This window comes from Acanthisitta chloris, unplaced genomic scaffold (genome assembly GCF_000695815.1).
Source record: "Acanthisitta chloris isolate BGI_N310 unplaced genomic scaffold, ASM69581v1 scaffold27546, whole genome shotgun sequence".
In the NCBI taxonomy this organism is placed as follows: Eukaryota; Metazoa; Chordata; class Aves; order Passeriformes; family Acanthisittidae; genus Acanthisitta; species Acanthisitta chloris.
The window spans coordinates 2,465-17,572 of record NW_008680817.1 but is presented as its reverse complement, the minus strand read 5'-3'; the positions used below and the strand labels follow the sequence as shown (position 1 = coordinate 17,572).

Here is a 15,108-nt window from a genome sequence, read left to right as displayed (position 1 = left end):
GCTCCGGCTGGTGCTGCAGTGCCTTACTGCTCTCTGCAAGTTCTGGAGGGTCAAAACCTGGGATCTGCCAACCGGTGTCCCGTGGAGCTGTGGGAGGGATCCCCTTCCCCCTGTTTTCCACTTCGCTAAAATGGGAGACTCACGTGTTGCTTTCGCGGGAAGTCACAAAGCTTCTCCGGTGCTTTCAGCTTTGTTTAGATCCACCTTGTCTTACTCTGCTTGCTGTGTCCCACTAAAATACAAGCAGGGACAAATTTGCTCTCTGATACTGGTCTGAAATTTGCTCTCTGGATCCAGCTGATTTGTTTGCTGCATGTGTGCATTATTCCATCTCAGGACTAATCCTGCCACAATGAGAATCCATTCTGCTGACCCGGGGGGGGGGCCCAGCTCCTGCTGCGGCTTGTGCCCAAGTTGGCTGGGTCAAAGTTAGCCCAGGTCTCTTATTTTTGGCACATTCTTCCCCCCCACAACTTGCAGGACTTGGGCAATGATGAGATCAAAGAACTTTTTGCAGGACTGGACTGGAGCCAGTTTCCCCCCAAGGTGGTCCATGTGCACTGCTCCCAGCCAAGGGATACTTCCCTAAGCCTTATCCAGCCATGACAGGAGATCAGTGTCTTCAGGGTGTTGCTGCTGAAGTCCATGACCACAGGGCAGGAGTGTTGCTCCATTAGGCTGGTGCTACATTACTCTTCTTGCCCCTCTGTGCCCAGATCGGGTGTTGGGGTGGGTCAGGCTGGACTCACAATGGGATGGTGCAGGGTTGTTGAGGCTAGCAGCTGGGAAAAATAGGGGAGGAGAAACATGTGCTGTCCACCACAAACCAATCAACGGATTCTCCACCATTTCCTGTGCCCACACATAATGTGGGAACATGGGGTCTGGTAGGGGAGTCCAGAGATAACTGAAGGTGGACTAGCAGCTCTCCTGTGCCATGTTGAGTGTACAGGTCCTCTCACAAGAAACCACTAGTTTGTGTTTCTCTTGTGGCATTCTCCATGGGCATATTTGGAAGAGGTTTTTAGTTCTAAAAGAAATCCTTTTGGACACATTGAACATGGGGGTTTGGTTTCTGTTGCCTAAAATCTGCTATAGTTAAAACAGACTCTGAGCAAAGGGCTGCTAGGGACTGTGAAGTAGAAAGTTTCCTGCACTGTGTGAATCGGCACAGGCAGGCAGCCAGGACAATCTATGGCTAAAACACAAAGCGTAAATTTATTTCTTTATCTCGGTAACTGGGGGATCCCTGAAGCACCACCAGGCAGGGGCAGAGATACAGGAGATGCAGGTACTGTTAAGGTCCATGCTAGCAGTTTGCTGGCTGCTGTTCATGTGGTTTATCAAGGGTTATTCCTAGCTGTAAAGTCACTTTGAGCAATTTACAATCCTCCTCCCCCATCTTCTGCTTTTAACCCCTTTCAAGATCCAGATTTGGTAAAAATAACGAATAAAAATATGCAACATTGTTAATTTCACTTGAATGGGTGAGATGTAGTGTCCAGGACAGAGTGGGTCTGGGATTGGGCTATTTGAATCCAGATGTGATTTCCCCAAAAGTCAAGTCTGATGTTGGCAGTAACAGCTGTTCCTCCTCCACTCCACTTCCAGCAGACTCTGGGGAACACTTCTGGCTGTATTCCCAGCCAGTTTGCATCACAGTTTGCTCCCATCCTTTGCTGTGGCTCTGACTGGGTTGGTCATGTAGTCACTGCAGTATCTTGCAGTTGTGGCTGTGTCATGCTCTGAGCACATGCACGTTGCTTTGTAGAGCATAGAAGAAGCCTGAGAACCAAGGCAGGTCCCCAGCCCATCCATTCACAAGCACAGAGTAACATCTAGAAAATGTCTCCCTCAGGGTGGGCCATCGCTGGTGCCCCAGGATGATGCTTGGCATTGCCTTGCACTGATTGTTTCCATGTTTCTTTTTGTAGGAGCTGAGAGATCTGGCATCCAAGCACCCAAACTTGGTTCTTGTGAAGCTGGGTAGGTGCACTCTGCCTCTGAGCTTGTAAATTTGTGGCTGCTGGCCACGCTTGTCCCATTTCTCCTTCCCTCCTTCCCTGACTTTAGGCTATACATGGGGATCCAGTTCTTCAGAGCTGCTTCAAGTCCTCTTGCCAAGGGTTCAGCTTCTGCAGACTCCGAGACAGCCTCAGTGCCCTGTTCCCTGGAGCTTCCTTGCTCCATAGCCACAGGACCAGGATGTTACTGATACCCATTCGGGGCAGCCTCTGGCTCCCCTAGCCAAGTGGTCACATCCTTGCTCTGCCATGCAGCTGAGCTGCCTTGATCCCAAGTCCCAGGAGGGCTCCGGTAGGAAGGCAGTTCCCTTGGAAACATTGTGTGATCAGCCCAAAGCCTGTACAGGAGCTGTGTGACCTTGCAGAGCCATCCCACAACAGGCCTCAGCACAGTTCCCTTGGGGACTTGTCCCCACCTGAGACTGCGCTGGGTTCTCCAAAAGTTGCTGAGGTGTGGACTTTGGAGGTGGTGGCTGCTGGGGACTGACCGAGATAGGAGTCACAGCAGCTCTTTCCCACCGCGGTGGGCTGTCCCAGGGCAGGCAGTTTTGGGATGTCTGGGACATGCTGCAGTGCTCGGAGCTGGTTGCGCAGCACCATCTGGTGCCCGCGGATGGAAGGGCCGCATGGACCGGGATGCGCAGCAGTTTCTCAGCATCTTCACCTCTCTCTTCCCCCCAGTGTCCCCATGGCTCTCACACCGTTTTCTTCCACTGCAGATGTCGCAAATCCCTCCGCTATCACTGATGCGGCGAAGATCGTGGAGGGGAAGCTGAACGGCATGGGCCTGAACCTGCTGATAAACAACGCAGGCATCTACACCCCCACGGCGTCCCTGGAGACAGTCGACGCTGAGGACATGATCAGGACATACAAGACCAATGCAGTGGGGCCAATGCTGATGGCCCAGGTATGGGTGATGCTCTGGGGATAAAGTTCACCAAGGAATTTGGCACAGCTTGAGGGTAGTCTGGGTTGCCTGTGGTCATGAAGGAGATCTCAGAGGGCTTTGCCGAGTTTTCTGGGTCTACAGGGAGAGATGAGACAGTGCTAGGGCTGTGCTCCAAGTCCAAGCCCTCTGTAGCCCCAGTGCATTGTACTGGCCTGACTGGGAGCAGGCAGGGCCACTGCAGCAAAACATCCAGGTTCTCTTGGCTTCCCACCATTCTTCCTCATCCTCCCTGAGTTGCAGTTGCCATAAGTGGGGGTCTTGTGTGGGTCTTCTACCCCTGCAGCAGCCAAACCCTGTGCTTCAGAGGGGACATCCTGGCATTGGGGCCCCTGAGGTGTCCCTGGGAAGGACAGAGCTTGGCACCTTGTGGCTCAGAGCTGTGCTCGAGGCACAGGTGTCCCGGCTTCCCACCATTCTTCCTCATCCTCCCTGAGTTGCAGTTGCCATAAGTGGGGGTCTTGTGTGGGTCTTCTACCCCTGCAGCAGCCAAACCCTGTGCTTCAGAGGGGACATCCTGGCATTGGGGCCCCTGAGGTGTCCCTGGGAAGGACAGAGCTTGGCACCTTGTGGCTCAGAGCTGTGCTCGAGGCACAGGTGTCCCACAAGGTTGTGGCTTCCCTGCCTCTGCTGAAGAAGGCTGCCCAGGACAGCAAGGAAAAGGGCCTGAGTTGCAGCAAGGCAGCCATCATCAACATCTCCACTGTCATGGGGTCCATCAAGAAAACACCTGATTCCTTCTTCAAGCCTGTCATCTCCTACCGCTGCAGCAAGGTATGGAGTCTGGGGACCTGTTGTGCTAATGAGCTGGGTGGGATCCAGAGCTGTCCCTTGCCAGACCTGAGATTGGGAGATGGAGGGACTGATCTATGGTGGTCACTGCCCAAGCTCCCATGGCATCTCCATGCCTGCCCAGGGGAGACACACACTGGAAAACCTGGCATTGTTTTTTCTCCCTTACCAAGAGGAAGCGATAGGTCCATGGAATCTAGTTCATGGAGCTTTCTGCTGCCTGTGGCTGATGCTTGCTTCCTCCCCCAGGCTGCTCTCAACATGCTCACCATGTGCCAGGCTCTGACCTACAAGGAATCCGGGATCCTCTGCGTGGCACTGCACCCCGGCTGGGTGAAAACAGACATGGGCAGCCAGGAGGTGGGTTCCAGCTGATCAGGTCAAGGGGGAATCCCATGGGTGGGACACAAGCTTACAAACCTGCACAGGAGTTGGCCTGGGTGGCTGAAATGGCTCTTGGGAGGAGGAATCCATATGAAAATGATCTGCCTCTTGGGCTCCAAGTTGCCTGCATCTGTGTTGGGTCACCGAAGAATATGTGGGTGCTGTTTGGAAAATAGCATCAGCATGTATCCAGGGTGAGCAGAACACCTATTCAGGGAGAAAAGAGGCTTTGGGCATCCTGGATATGTGCAGAGAATGTGAATTCGACAGAGCAGGGAGGACAGGAGCAGCACCATCCCATCCTGTGCCCCTTTCCTCACGGAGCTGCAGGTCCACAAGGTCTCCACTTATCCTGCAGGATCCATGTTTTGCAGTAGAGATGGTCCCTGAAGCACTGGAGTTTTGAGAAGGCTGCACATAGCATCCCGTTTGTCACAGGGATCTCTTCGGTGTCCTATTTGGTTAAACCTCAGGCTGGCTTCCATCCAAGCCAGCAGTGAGCATGCAGATATCCAACCATCCTCCCACGTAGCAGATTTGTCCCAGCTCCTGTGACTCTGCTTGCTCTGGGTGGGAGGAGCCTTGTTGATGTGCATGAGCTGAGTGGGTGCTGCTGGATGTCCTGGACCGACGGTGGTGTCTCGCTGTGCCTGTTGCAGGCTGACCTGACAGTGGACACAAGTGTGCGAGGGCTGCTGTCTGTACTGCCAGTCCTTTCTGAGAAACACAGCGGGACTCTGCTCAACTGGGAAGGTAAAGCTATCCCCTGGTGACTGCTCTCTGCCCCTGCAAGGGACCCCGCAGTGCCAGAGGACTCCCTGGGTGCACTGGAGCACCAGGATGCTCAGCCCTCGGTGGTCTGCAAGGGACCTGCTTGGGACTCCACTGGGTGTGCAGGGTGTGATCCCTGCCTTCACCTTGCTAATCAATAAAGTCAATTAGTACTGTGCCTTCTCCTAGCTACAGTGTTCCGACTGAGACTGTCTCTGCTCTGGAGGTGGCCCTTGCAAAAATTAGCCTGGCATTCACAGTTGGACTCGATGATCTTGGAGGTGTTTTTCCAGCCTAAAATCATGCTATGATCCTAGCAGTCTGCCTGCCTTGTCTTTGGCAGCTCTGAGCCAAAGGGAGGTCCCAGGGACCATGTAACTCGCCTGAAGCCCCAGTGTCATCCCTGACTGCACAGTGTGCTCAGGTCTGCCTGGTCTCTGCCATACTTCCACCAAAGCATGGTGCCTTTGTTACTGATTTCTTGGGGGCCTTTGTGCTGGACATGGTGTCTTTGGGAGCAGCTCCAGGGCTGGAATGGGAGGACCAAGCACCAAAGTCCAGTTCTGCAATCCCAGGCAGACAGCTCTTCCCATAGTGGAGCCCGAACTGGGCCCGTTACCCCTGGGTGGGGGAAATCTGATCCCGTGAGGGAGCACAGCATGGGAATGGCACTTCTGTGAGATGGAGAAGGTGAGAACCTTAATAAGATGGTCTGGGCACCCCTGGACTGCATGAATTTGCCCAGGAAGTGGTAACGGCCCTGAAGAAATGGACTTTGAGGTGGTGCTGGGTTTTCTCAGGAGTGTTCTGCCCCTTCTGGTAAGAGCTTGTCTTATGGGAGCATAGGGAAAAGGAGCCAGGGCTCCTGTAAAACCAAGCCTAGTCTCTGGTGGGCAGAGCAACTTGGCCTGCAGGAGAGGCAAACCCACTGCTCCTTCCTCAGAGGCCACTGCCTTCTCATTCTCATCCAGAGGACCAGCTGAAGCACCCCTGTCCCTCTGGGTCTGGCCCTTTCTGGGGTCATACCTCTCCCTGGAGCAGGGGCTTGCCTGCCACCACCAGCTTTCCTAGGAATCCTGAGGCCATGCTCTGCTCTGCACAGGAGCCCTCCCATTTCCCAACTGATAGCACGGATGCTGCTGTTCCCCCACCCAGAATTTACTCCCCAGGCAGACAGAGCATCAGGGCCAACTCCGTGCTGGGACCACCTCTCTGCCCCACCAAGGTGAGTTGTGCCCCAACAAGCTCCACCAAGGTCTGGCACCCACAGCCTGGTGAGTCACAGGCTGCAGTGAGTTTTCCTTCCTCACCAGCTCCAGTTCCTCCCAAGCCAGTGGCATTTTGATGGCCAAGGAGCAGGATGGAGTGTGTCACCGGTGTGGGCTTGTGGATAGGGTGCGTGTGCGGGAGGCAGCAGCACTGCCAGAGATGTGAGCTCAGACCCCTGGCTACTTGTACACCCTTTTTGGGGGTCCTGAGCATCCCAGGTGCTCAGTAAGGGATAGAAGAAGAGAAAGAAGAGGCAAGATGCCCTATGAAGTTCATGATGGAGTCCCTTACTCCACAAGCACTTTCTATGATGGATGTACAGGTCCTTTCTGAAGCAGTTGCAGGAAATGGGACAGCTGGATCCCACTTGGGTCCCAGTTCTCTCCTGGAGCTGAGGCTCTTCTGCCCCATCCTTACCGGGGGACTAATGCCAGCCCCACTTGGCTGTGCCAAAGGAGGTGTGTTCCAAGCCCAGGCTGTGCTTTCCAAGCCCTTGGGAGACAGCACTGCCAGCAGCACTGCAGGGAGCCGTACCCACACAAGGCTCTCGTTGCTGCATGGGTACTCCCTGTCAGGGAGACATTGGCCTCAGTTCATCCTTGGGGAAGGTCTGAACCACCTGATACAGCCACCTGATTTTCCATGCAAATACTCTCTCATTTGTGCTCTTTTCTTTCCCAGTTCATATCTGTGGCCAGAGGAGTCAGTGCCCACCTGGGCACCTCCCTGTCAGCGCTGTGATGGCAGAAGGAGGGAAATCTCTTGGGAGGAATGGCTGAGGGACAGGACTGTGGGTGAAAGGTCGGATCCTGCCGCTGTATGGCTGTGCTCAGTCCAATGCTGGCTCAGATACATGGCCAAGCCTCCCCCGAGTGCCCTCCCTGCCCCTTGGCAGAGGTTCTCCTGCCCCAGTTACTCCACACAAGCCAGCTGGAGCCCAGCCAGTCACCACAGGCTGGCTCCATGCCCATCTCTCTCCATGTTTCTCCCTTCTATCACATGCCATGTGGTAGATCCCAGGAGATGAGCTGTCCCAGGGATCCCACTATGGCTTGCTGACAGCTTATAGCCCCTCCCCATGATCACTGCAGCCCCATGAGATAGATGTAACTGCTCCCTGGGGAACATGGGGAGAAACAGGACTGCTGAAAGCTGGGACAAGCTCCCTCAGCCTGGCTGAGGGTCTGCAGTGTGGGTGATGCAGGATGGTTGCCCACCTGCTGTGGCCCTGGGATTATGGCTGAGCTTGGGGAACGGATAAATCTGTAAACATATCACTCCAGCCCTCTGGGAACTAGAACATCACCTAGGATGTGGTCAGGTCACCTGGGACATGGGCAGCACTGTGTGCTGAAGGTGGGGATGGGAGGAATGGGAAATTCTGCAGGTGGAATCCACTCTGGCATTACTGGATGCCCAGCTGCTGTGGACAAGAACAAACCATGAGGGGCTGCTGGACATTGAAGCACCACCATGAGCATCAGTACATAGGAAGCCCAGTGCAGTGGTCTTCCCTTCAGGTGCTGGGACAGCAGACTAATTTCCATGCAGAACCAAATGGCAGCAGGTCAGTCAATCCCATTTTTCAAGCCAACAGAAGACGGGTAGGACGACCCAGATTGGACCTCTCTCTGCAACTGGGAATCATGCTTGGTGAATGCTCTGCTTTCACAAGTGAGGCTAGCTGGTCTCCAGGAGCCCAGCCTTCTGCCTTCTGAGACAAGGCTCACCCTAGGGAGCACATGCTGGAGCTGAGCTGCCAGGCACCATGCTAGCCATGGTAACTTGGAGGCCTGGGACCCCTGAGCACCTTAAGGTGTTCTATGGCACATGCTCATCAAGAAGCCTCAGTGAGAGGCCAGATGGGCAGGTCTCCCTGTTCAAATGCTTGCCAAGTGTTGTTGGCTTTTCCCTTGCATGAGTTCCGGGTGTTTGTGCTCATGGAGCTGATTATCTCCCTGTTTCCTCTCCTGATGGATGTTTCCTGTCTTGCTCCCTCCCTTTTGCCTTTTTTTCCCTTTGTGTCAGACTTATTTCCTGGCTCTGGGCAGCGTCAGACCTCAGCATCCCCCCTGCCCATCATAATGGGAACATGCAGTCCTCTGTCCTTTCACTGGGTGTAGCACAATGTCCCAGGAGACACTTGAAGTGCTGGCTCCACCTGAGAAGCTAGCTGCTCCTTGGGAGCACAGGCAAGCTGGGACAGATGAAGGATGATTTAGGATGCATCTGCTGTAGCAGCTGATTCATCTCTATTCTGAAGCTAGGGGACAGGTGCCAAGCGGACCAGTATGTTGCCACAGGGGGTTGTTGAGTCCAGCAGAAGGGAAAGCTGGACAACCCCTTGGGGACCTTTCCTGAGGCTGCACAAGGCCATGGGAACATATCTGGGACCTTCCAGGGACCATGGGTGGGGAGGTTGTTACCCAAAGCAGCCCCAATGACCTTCACCAGCCCCCCTGGAGCCATAGTACCACTTGGGGTCAAACATCTCTCTGCTCCAGGGAGCCCAGCAGCTCTCCAGGCTCCAGGGATTGACCTCAGTGGTGGGAAAGGCCCATATTTCCAAGGGTCCCTTGGTGCCTTTTTTCAGGCCAATAACCACTGGCAAAGACTTGTCACGCCAGGAGCTGAAGTCAGACAGGTCCATGGGTTTGGATAGGAACAATGAGGCATGCAGAGTCCTGGCCTGAATGCTAGGATCAGGACAAGACCCATTTTGAGAGGCACCATCCCATGCTCAAGTGGGGCAAACGGGACAGCGGGCAGAGCCCCCATGAAAGGCAAAGCCTGCTATAGGAGGAGAGGGTCAAAAAAAGGAAACACGGAACGGAAAAGGGCTGCTCCTGTGACAGCGATGCAGCTGTGGAGGTGGGACAGCAGGCAGGAGGCAGGTCACAAACAGCTAGCACATGAGGAAGTGCTGGGACACCAGCCAGTGTGGCCAGGGTGGACGGCCACAGCAGCTTCAGGTGCAGCAGATCTTCACTGGCTGGGGAAGGACCAGGAGCAACAGCAACCAGATCTGCAGGGACCTCAGCCAGGACCTGGAGATCCTCTTTGGCGGGAGTCGTCTTCCAGCCAAAACTTCCTTCTGTCAAGGTGTGGGCACTGTCTGTGACATGGGGGGATGGGGCAGCAGGATGGTGATGGTGGGAGCATCTCTGTGCCAGGTGCTACTGTGGTTCTGGGACTTAGAGCCCAGGGTGACCATTCCCAGAGCCACCAGCAGTGGGGAACACTGCTGCTGGGAAGTCTGGATTATGTGGGGAACTGCAGCTCTCTGGGGGTGCAGTGTTGGGAGGGTGCTGGGGGCCAGGGCTGCCATCAAAGTACAGGGACCCAACTTGGGTCCCTGAGAAATGGGGCTCTGGAGGATACATGTCCTGGTCCCTGCAGCACCAGGGCTACCAAGGGAGATGAGTAGGAGCAGCAGATAATGTGCCAAGGCTTCCTCTGGCACAGCCACAGCTGCAGGGCTGGGGTTGCTTCATCGCTATCAGTCCCTGCAGAGCCCTGTGCATCCCTGCTCCCTCCCCTGTGTTATTGTTAGCTGGGAGGAAGCAGCTCACTGAGTCCCACCTCAAGGTTTTAACCCGCTGCTGCCTGCCCTGATACTCTCCACTCCCATCAGTCAGAGCCTGGAAGGCTCCACATTTGCCCTGGGAGGATGGTTTGGTACTCGGGGCTTGCTCCAGGCTTTACCTCCCTGAGGACTAGCAGCACCCCTTGGCATGTCTCTCTCAAGCCCTCAAGCCTCTCTCCCACAACCCCTCTTGCAAAGGGTGGATGCTGACATTGTCACCCCTAAGGTCCCGAAGGCTTTAGATGCTGATGATTCCCTCCTTCCTTTTTCTTCCCCTTTTTAGCTGGTCAGTTCCTGCCTGGTGCTTCCTCTGGAAGCCTCCCTGGTCTGCTGGTGGGGGGCACCATGGAGGCAGCAGCTTTACCAGCTTTGCACAGACTTAATCCAAACACCTAATAAACAGTCTGGAGGAAATCCATTTTGGGGAAGAAAATTGCAGCACTTCACCAGCTTCGTTTGATGAGCTGGGGTTGAATTGAACCCTGGGGTCTCCAGAAGTGCTACTTGCCACTCCTTGGAGAAGTGGAAATCAGAGCAATATCTCGGCAGCCTTCTCCAGATTGTCACCTTCTCCTGCAGCTGAACTCTTGCCAAATTGTTCCCCACTTCTTGCCTGGCAGAGAAAGGACCTCAGTGTCCCACCAGCACAGGCTGGGCTGTGCCATTCCTGGTGATGACCACTGTGGGACACCTTTCCTGAGCATCTGTGTCCATGCAGGAGCAGAGGTAGGTCACCCAGCTGCTGAGCCTGATGGGGTGATGCAGAGATACTCCTCATCCCCTGCAAATACACCACAGATGTTGATGTGCCCATCACATGCCCTGGTGCCCCATGTGCCCCCCCCAGAATAAACCAGAGGTTTACCTGCTCCATGCTCTGGGGCCCTGGCACGGCCACACACATGGATCTGCAAAAACAAACCCTTTTGGGAGCACGGGAGGGTATATCCATGGGTCACAGCAAGGTGCTTGCCCTTCCCCCCACAGCTGGGCTCTGTCCACGCCTTGGCCCCCAGCGGTGCCTGCAAAAGGGATGTGATGCTGCCAGAGTGATCCCTTGGCCATAGCACCCAGTCCTTCTCTGCAGGGTCCTGCCAGGGGTTTGGAGCAGGTCAGCCTCTCCCTACTGGCCCACAACACCAGCTGGGCCTGAATTTCCAGCTCTTGCAGAACAAGTTCGCAGGTGGCTGCAGTTGACGCTGGCACAGCGCCGAGATGCCAGCGTGTCTGTCCAGTGCTGTGAATGTGTGCAGGGGGGCTGTGGAGATGGCAATGGGCTTCATCTGCCCAGGGCATGCCATGGGCTGGGGCAGGCATTCTGGTGCTGTCTGCAGGACAGGAATCACTGGAGAGGTCATCCTCTTAGTCCCTGGCATGTCAGCACCCAAATGCATCTGTTCAAATGAAGTGAGTGGCACAGGGACTTCAGGACTGTCCCTGGAGACCAGCAGGTACCCATCCCCCCAGCCACATGGTTTGTGTCCCAGCCTTGGTCAGGGATGCAGAGTGCCATGGCAGGGATGCCCACTCCAGACCCAGACCTGCTCCACTGGAGCACCCTTACCCCCTTGTCTCAAGGGAGTGCAGTTAGACCCTATGACGGCAAGAACAAGGTCAACCAAACTCATTCTGATGAGCTCTCTCCCCCATGTCCCTCTCCTTGGAGCCAGGGAAGTGATGCTAGGGAGGAACTTGGCTCCTGTTGTTTGTTATTACAGGATAAAGTTACCCTTTAAAGCAGAGCCAGTGCTGTCAGGGCTGCATACCATCTGGGAACATCGTTCCTTCCCAACAGCTCTAGCATACTTCTGGTTATTGTGCTTGCACAGAGCCAGCCCAACCCCAGTCACAGTGAGGGGGACGCAGGTGGGGTGATCTAAAGAGAAGCCTTGGGGCTCTTTTCCCACCCTGGGAAAGTTGGAAGCAAAGGGGAAAGGCCTCTTTCTGGAGAGGGACAGCTCTTCTAGCCCTGGGATATGTAAGAGGAGCAGAAAGCGAGGGCTGGGAACAGTGGAAGGGCAGGGGGAGCTGGATGTGGTTGGGGTGTGCTGGGGCTGTCTGTTGTCTCCTGGGATGCTGCCCTCACTCCAGCTCAGCTGGGGACCCTCTGGAGAGGACAGACTGCTGGTTCCCACTGGGAAAACCTCTGTGCACAGGTTGGGTGGTGGTATGCAGCTGGCACCTGTTTCTCCCCTCCTGCAAGTCCAACACCAACTCTGGGTGATGCACAGCCGGGAAGAGGGCTGGCTTCTCTGCCAGTAGTCTTTGTCCCTGGGGCTCCCAAATCCAGGGGAACCCCCTTTCCTGTAGGCTGGCACCCCAAGGCTTTGCAGTCATTGGAGTGCCTCCACAGCACCCTGGCCATCCTGCCCACGCTAGACCCTCAGGAAGGGTAGAGGAGCTTGCTCAGGGCTTGCCCCCCCCATGCTGAGCTATGACGTGCCTGTGGGGTGGAGGGGAAGGAAGCTGACCCAGTGGAGTCGAGCCAGGGAGAGCTTCCTGGCAGTGAGCTCCAGCCTCCAGCACCTTCCGTGCTGCCACAGATGGCTCCGAGTGGGATGGAAAGCAGGCAGAGAGCTGTGCGAGCCCTTTCCAGCCGTTCCCCAGCCTGGCATCCACCCGCTGTGTGCCGTTCAGGAGGCAAACGCCAGCTGGGGCCCTGACACCGCCACCTCAGCGGGGTGTCAAGGGAAGAGTGACTCATCCCCAGCAGGAGAATGTGAGACTTGCACATGTAAACAGAGCTGGCCTCAGCGCGCCAGGACAAGTGACAGATACAGGAGAGACTCTCTGGAGCCACAGCCTGGGGCTGGTGGCATTCACACGTGCCAGAGAGCTGGAATGGGTCCTGCTCAGGGGAGCATGACTTGGGTGGGGAGGATGTGGTAGGATCTCTGCTATTGGCATATCATAGAATCATAGAATTTAGGACTTGGAATGGACCTTACAGATCATCTAGTCACAACCGCCCATGCCATGGGCAGGGACACCTCCCACCAGACCAGGTTGCTGAAGGCTCCATCCATCCTGGCTTTGAACATTGCTAGGGTTGGGGCAGCCACTACTGGGCAACCTGTTCTAGTGCTGTTCCCTCTGCTACCCGTGCTGCCCTGGAGGCTTTTAGCAGCTGTGGTTTTACTCCTGGTGTGCCTGTTTGACTGCCACTGCTTTACTCCAGGGACTCCCTTCCCGCTGGGGACCAGTTTGGACCAGCAGCTCAGGACAGGCAGTGGAGGTGCAGGATGAACCTGATGCAGTCACTATCTCTGGAAGTGTTCAAAAAGCACATGGATGTGGCATTTGGGGACATGGTTTACTGGGGGGTTTGGCAGTGCTGGTTAATGATCGGGCTTGATGATCTTAGAGGTCTTTTCCAACCTTAATGATTCCATGATTCTATGAGAGCAAAACTCCTGAGATGCCATCCCATGGTGCCAGCTTCAGGAGAAGTGTACAGCTTGTGGTGTCAGGCGGTCTCTGCATCTTCTCTGTTTCAGGGATAGAGAGAGCATGGAAATGTCTGTCTTGGAGCACAGAGGCTCCCTGGGTGTCTGTTCCCATCCTGGGAACAGGGATCACTCAGAAACCTCCCGGTTATTCAACGTGCTCTCCAGCACGTGATTTCCCCTTGGGTTTATGTGTGCTGTGCTGCAGGCTCCAGGCTGGGAGAGCTGCAGGCCAGGGGGCAGGGGAGATATTACAGCCACTTCCTATCCTTGCTTACCCTGTGCAGTCAGTTTCATTTCCTTAATCCCCATCCCAGCATTTTCTTAGTTGTTTTCTTTGGAGGGGAGGGAGCTTTGCTGAGGGCTGGTGCTCACTGCAGGGAGCACTTTCATGCTCTGGGAGACCAACGTGGGTGCCCACTGGCTGTTTCCAGATGGATTCACTCTCTGCTCTTGGGTGCAGTGGGTGCTGCTCATGGGGGGACAGGGGCCCCACCTCAGTAGTAGAGCAAATCAGGGTGCACATGGGGCCTCCTGTGCTGCTGGGGGAGGACCATATTTACATGCATTTGCATACAGCTCTGCCACATTTGCAGATCAGCCCCACCAAAGCATCTCGTGCTCCAAATGGCCTTTTGCTCTTGCATGCATGCCCTATAGCACTGGCTTTGGGGGCAATATCTTCCTGCTGCAGCCAACCCAATGAGCTGAGCTTTGCTTCACCTGGTGCAATGTTGAATCCCCAGGCTCCTGATGCCTCAGCTGTGGTCCAGCCATGCTGTGGTCCAGCTGTGCCAGTGTTCCTGCCACTAGCTACATGTGCTGAGCTGGGCTGGTTTCTGGGTTTGCCCGTGACCTCAGCATTACTGCTTGTCTTGGATGGACTGCTAGTTTTGGATGGTCCCAAGGGACTGTGGGAATCCTGTGAATCATGAATACTTTTGGAGTGATCCCTGTGGGTGTGTGCATGAGATGGTTCCTGCTGTGCTGAGGTGGGGATGGCTGCCCGGATGCAGGAGATGGAGTGGTCTCAGGGGTTGTTCAGCCCCCCATGCTGAGCTGGGACAGGGGTTGGAGATGCTGCCTGTCATCTTCCCAGGGTGGAAGAGGGAGCTAGGAGAGGGGATAGCTGGCTGGTGGCTGGAGAGTCTAAACCAGTGCTGTTCTGTAGCTCCTTGCCCTCCTTGGCCCATGCTGGGGCTGAACCTGATGCAGTCCCAGTTTGGATGTCCTGGCTTTGCTGCAAAGCCCTGACTTGGGTGCCTGCCTGTGGGAGTCTGGGAGTAACTGACCAGCACCCAGCACTGGCCAACACTGAGCAGGTTTGTGGCTGCTCCGATGAGGTCCTGTCCTCCCTTCTTCCAGCCTCACTGGCGGACAAAATGCTGGGACAGGCAGCTCTGCCCCATGGAGAGGGACAGGCTGGGGCAGGGCTGTGCCCCAGCCTGCTGCTGCTGCTGTGAGCTGGCCCCAAGCGTGCCAGGGATGGATTTCCAGCAGAACTCAGAGGACCTGCTGGCACAGCCTTTCCATGCTGCTGGCCAGTTCCTGAGCGTGGCCAGCGCTCCGGTTAGTCAGCTGGAGTGGCAGCTCACATTGCTCATGCTGCATCAGCGCAGTCCTGGCTCCCTTAGCTTTGTCCCAGGTTGTGTTCCCCAAAAACATGCAGCCAGAGGGATGAGGATGCTGGATGCTGAGCTCCAAGGTGGTGGCAGGGATGGTGGCAGGCTCTGTGGAGCCAAGGCAGCTTGGCTGCCCATGGGGGTGATGGCTGGGCTCCGAGTGTGCTCAGCACGCATGGCTGTCCCAGAACAAGGCTTGGAGCCCTGGCCTGTGCATACTGTCTTGCTCCAGCGCTGAGGAGGAATGCTGAGCATGCAGCAGCTC

The 15,108-nt window shown here is 55.5% G+C and overlaps 1 protein-coding gene across 1 annotated transcript; it reads left to right on the top strand.

Annotated features, from left to right (window-relative positions):
- Window positions 1–1,934: 1,934 nt before the first annotated feature.
- LOC103805214 (uncharacterized oxidoreductase YKL071W-like) lies at window positions 1,935–5,094 on the top strand (the record flags this gene model as incomplete). Its single annotated transcript, XM_009077849.1, has 5 exons — window positions 1,935–1,986; window positions 2,744–2,934; window positions 3,583–3,747; window positions 4,015–4,125; window positions 4,809–5,094. Coding segments are annotated over 5 exons (633 nt in total), but the record flags the coding sequence as incomplete, so codon positions are not given.
- Between the last annotated feature and the right edge of the window lie 10,014 nt (window positions 5,095–15,108).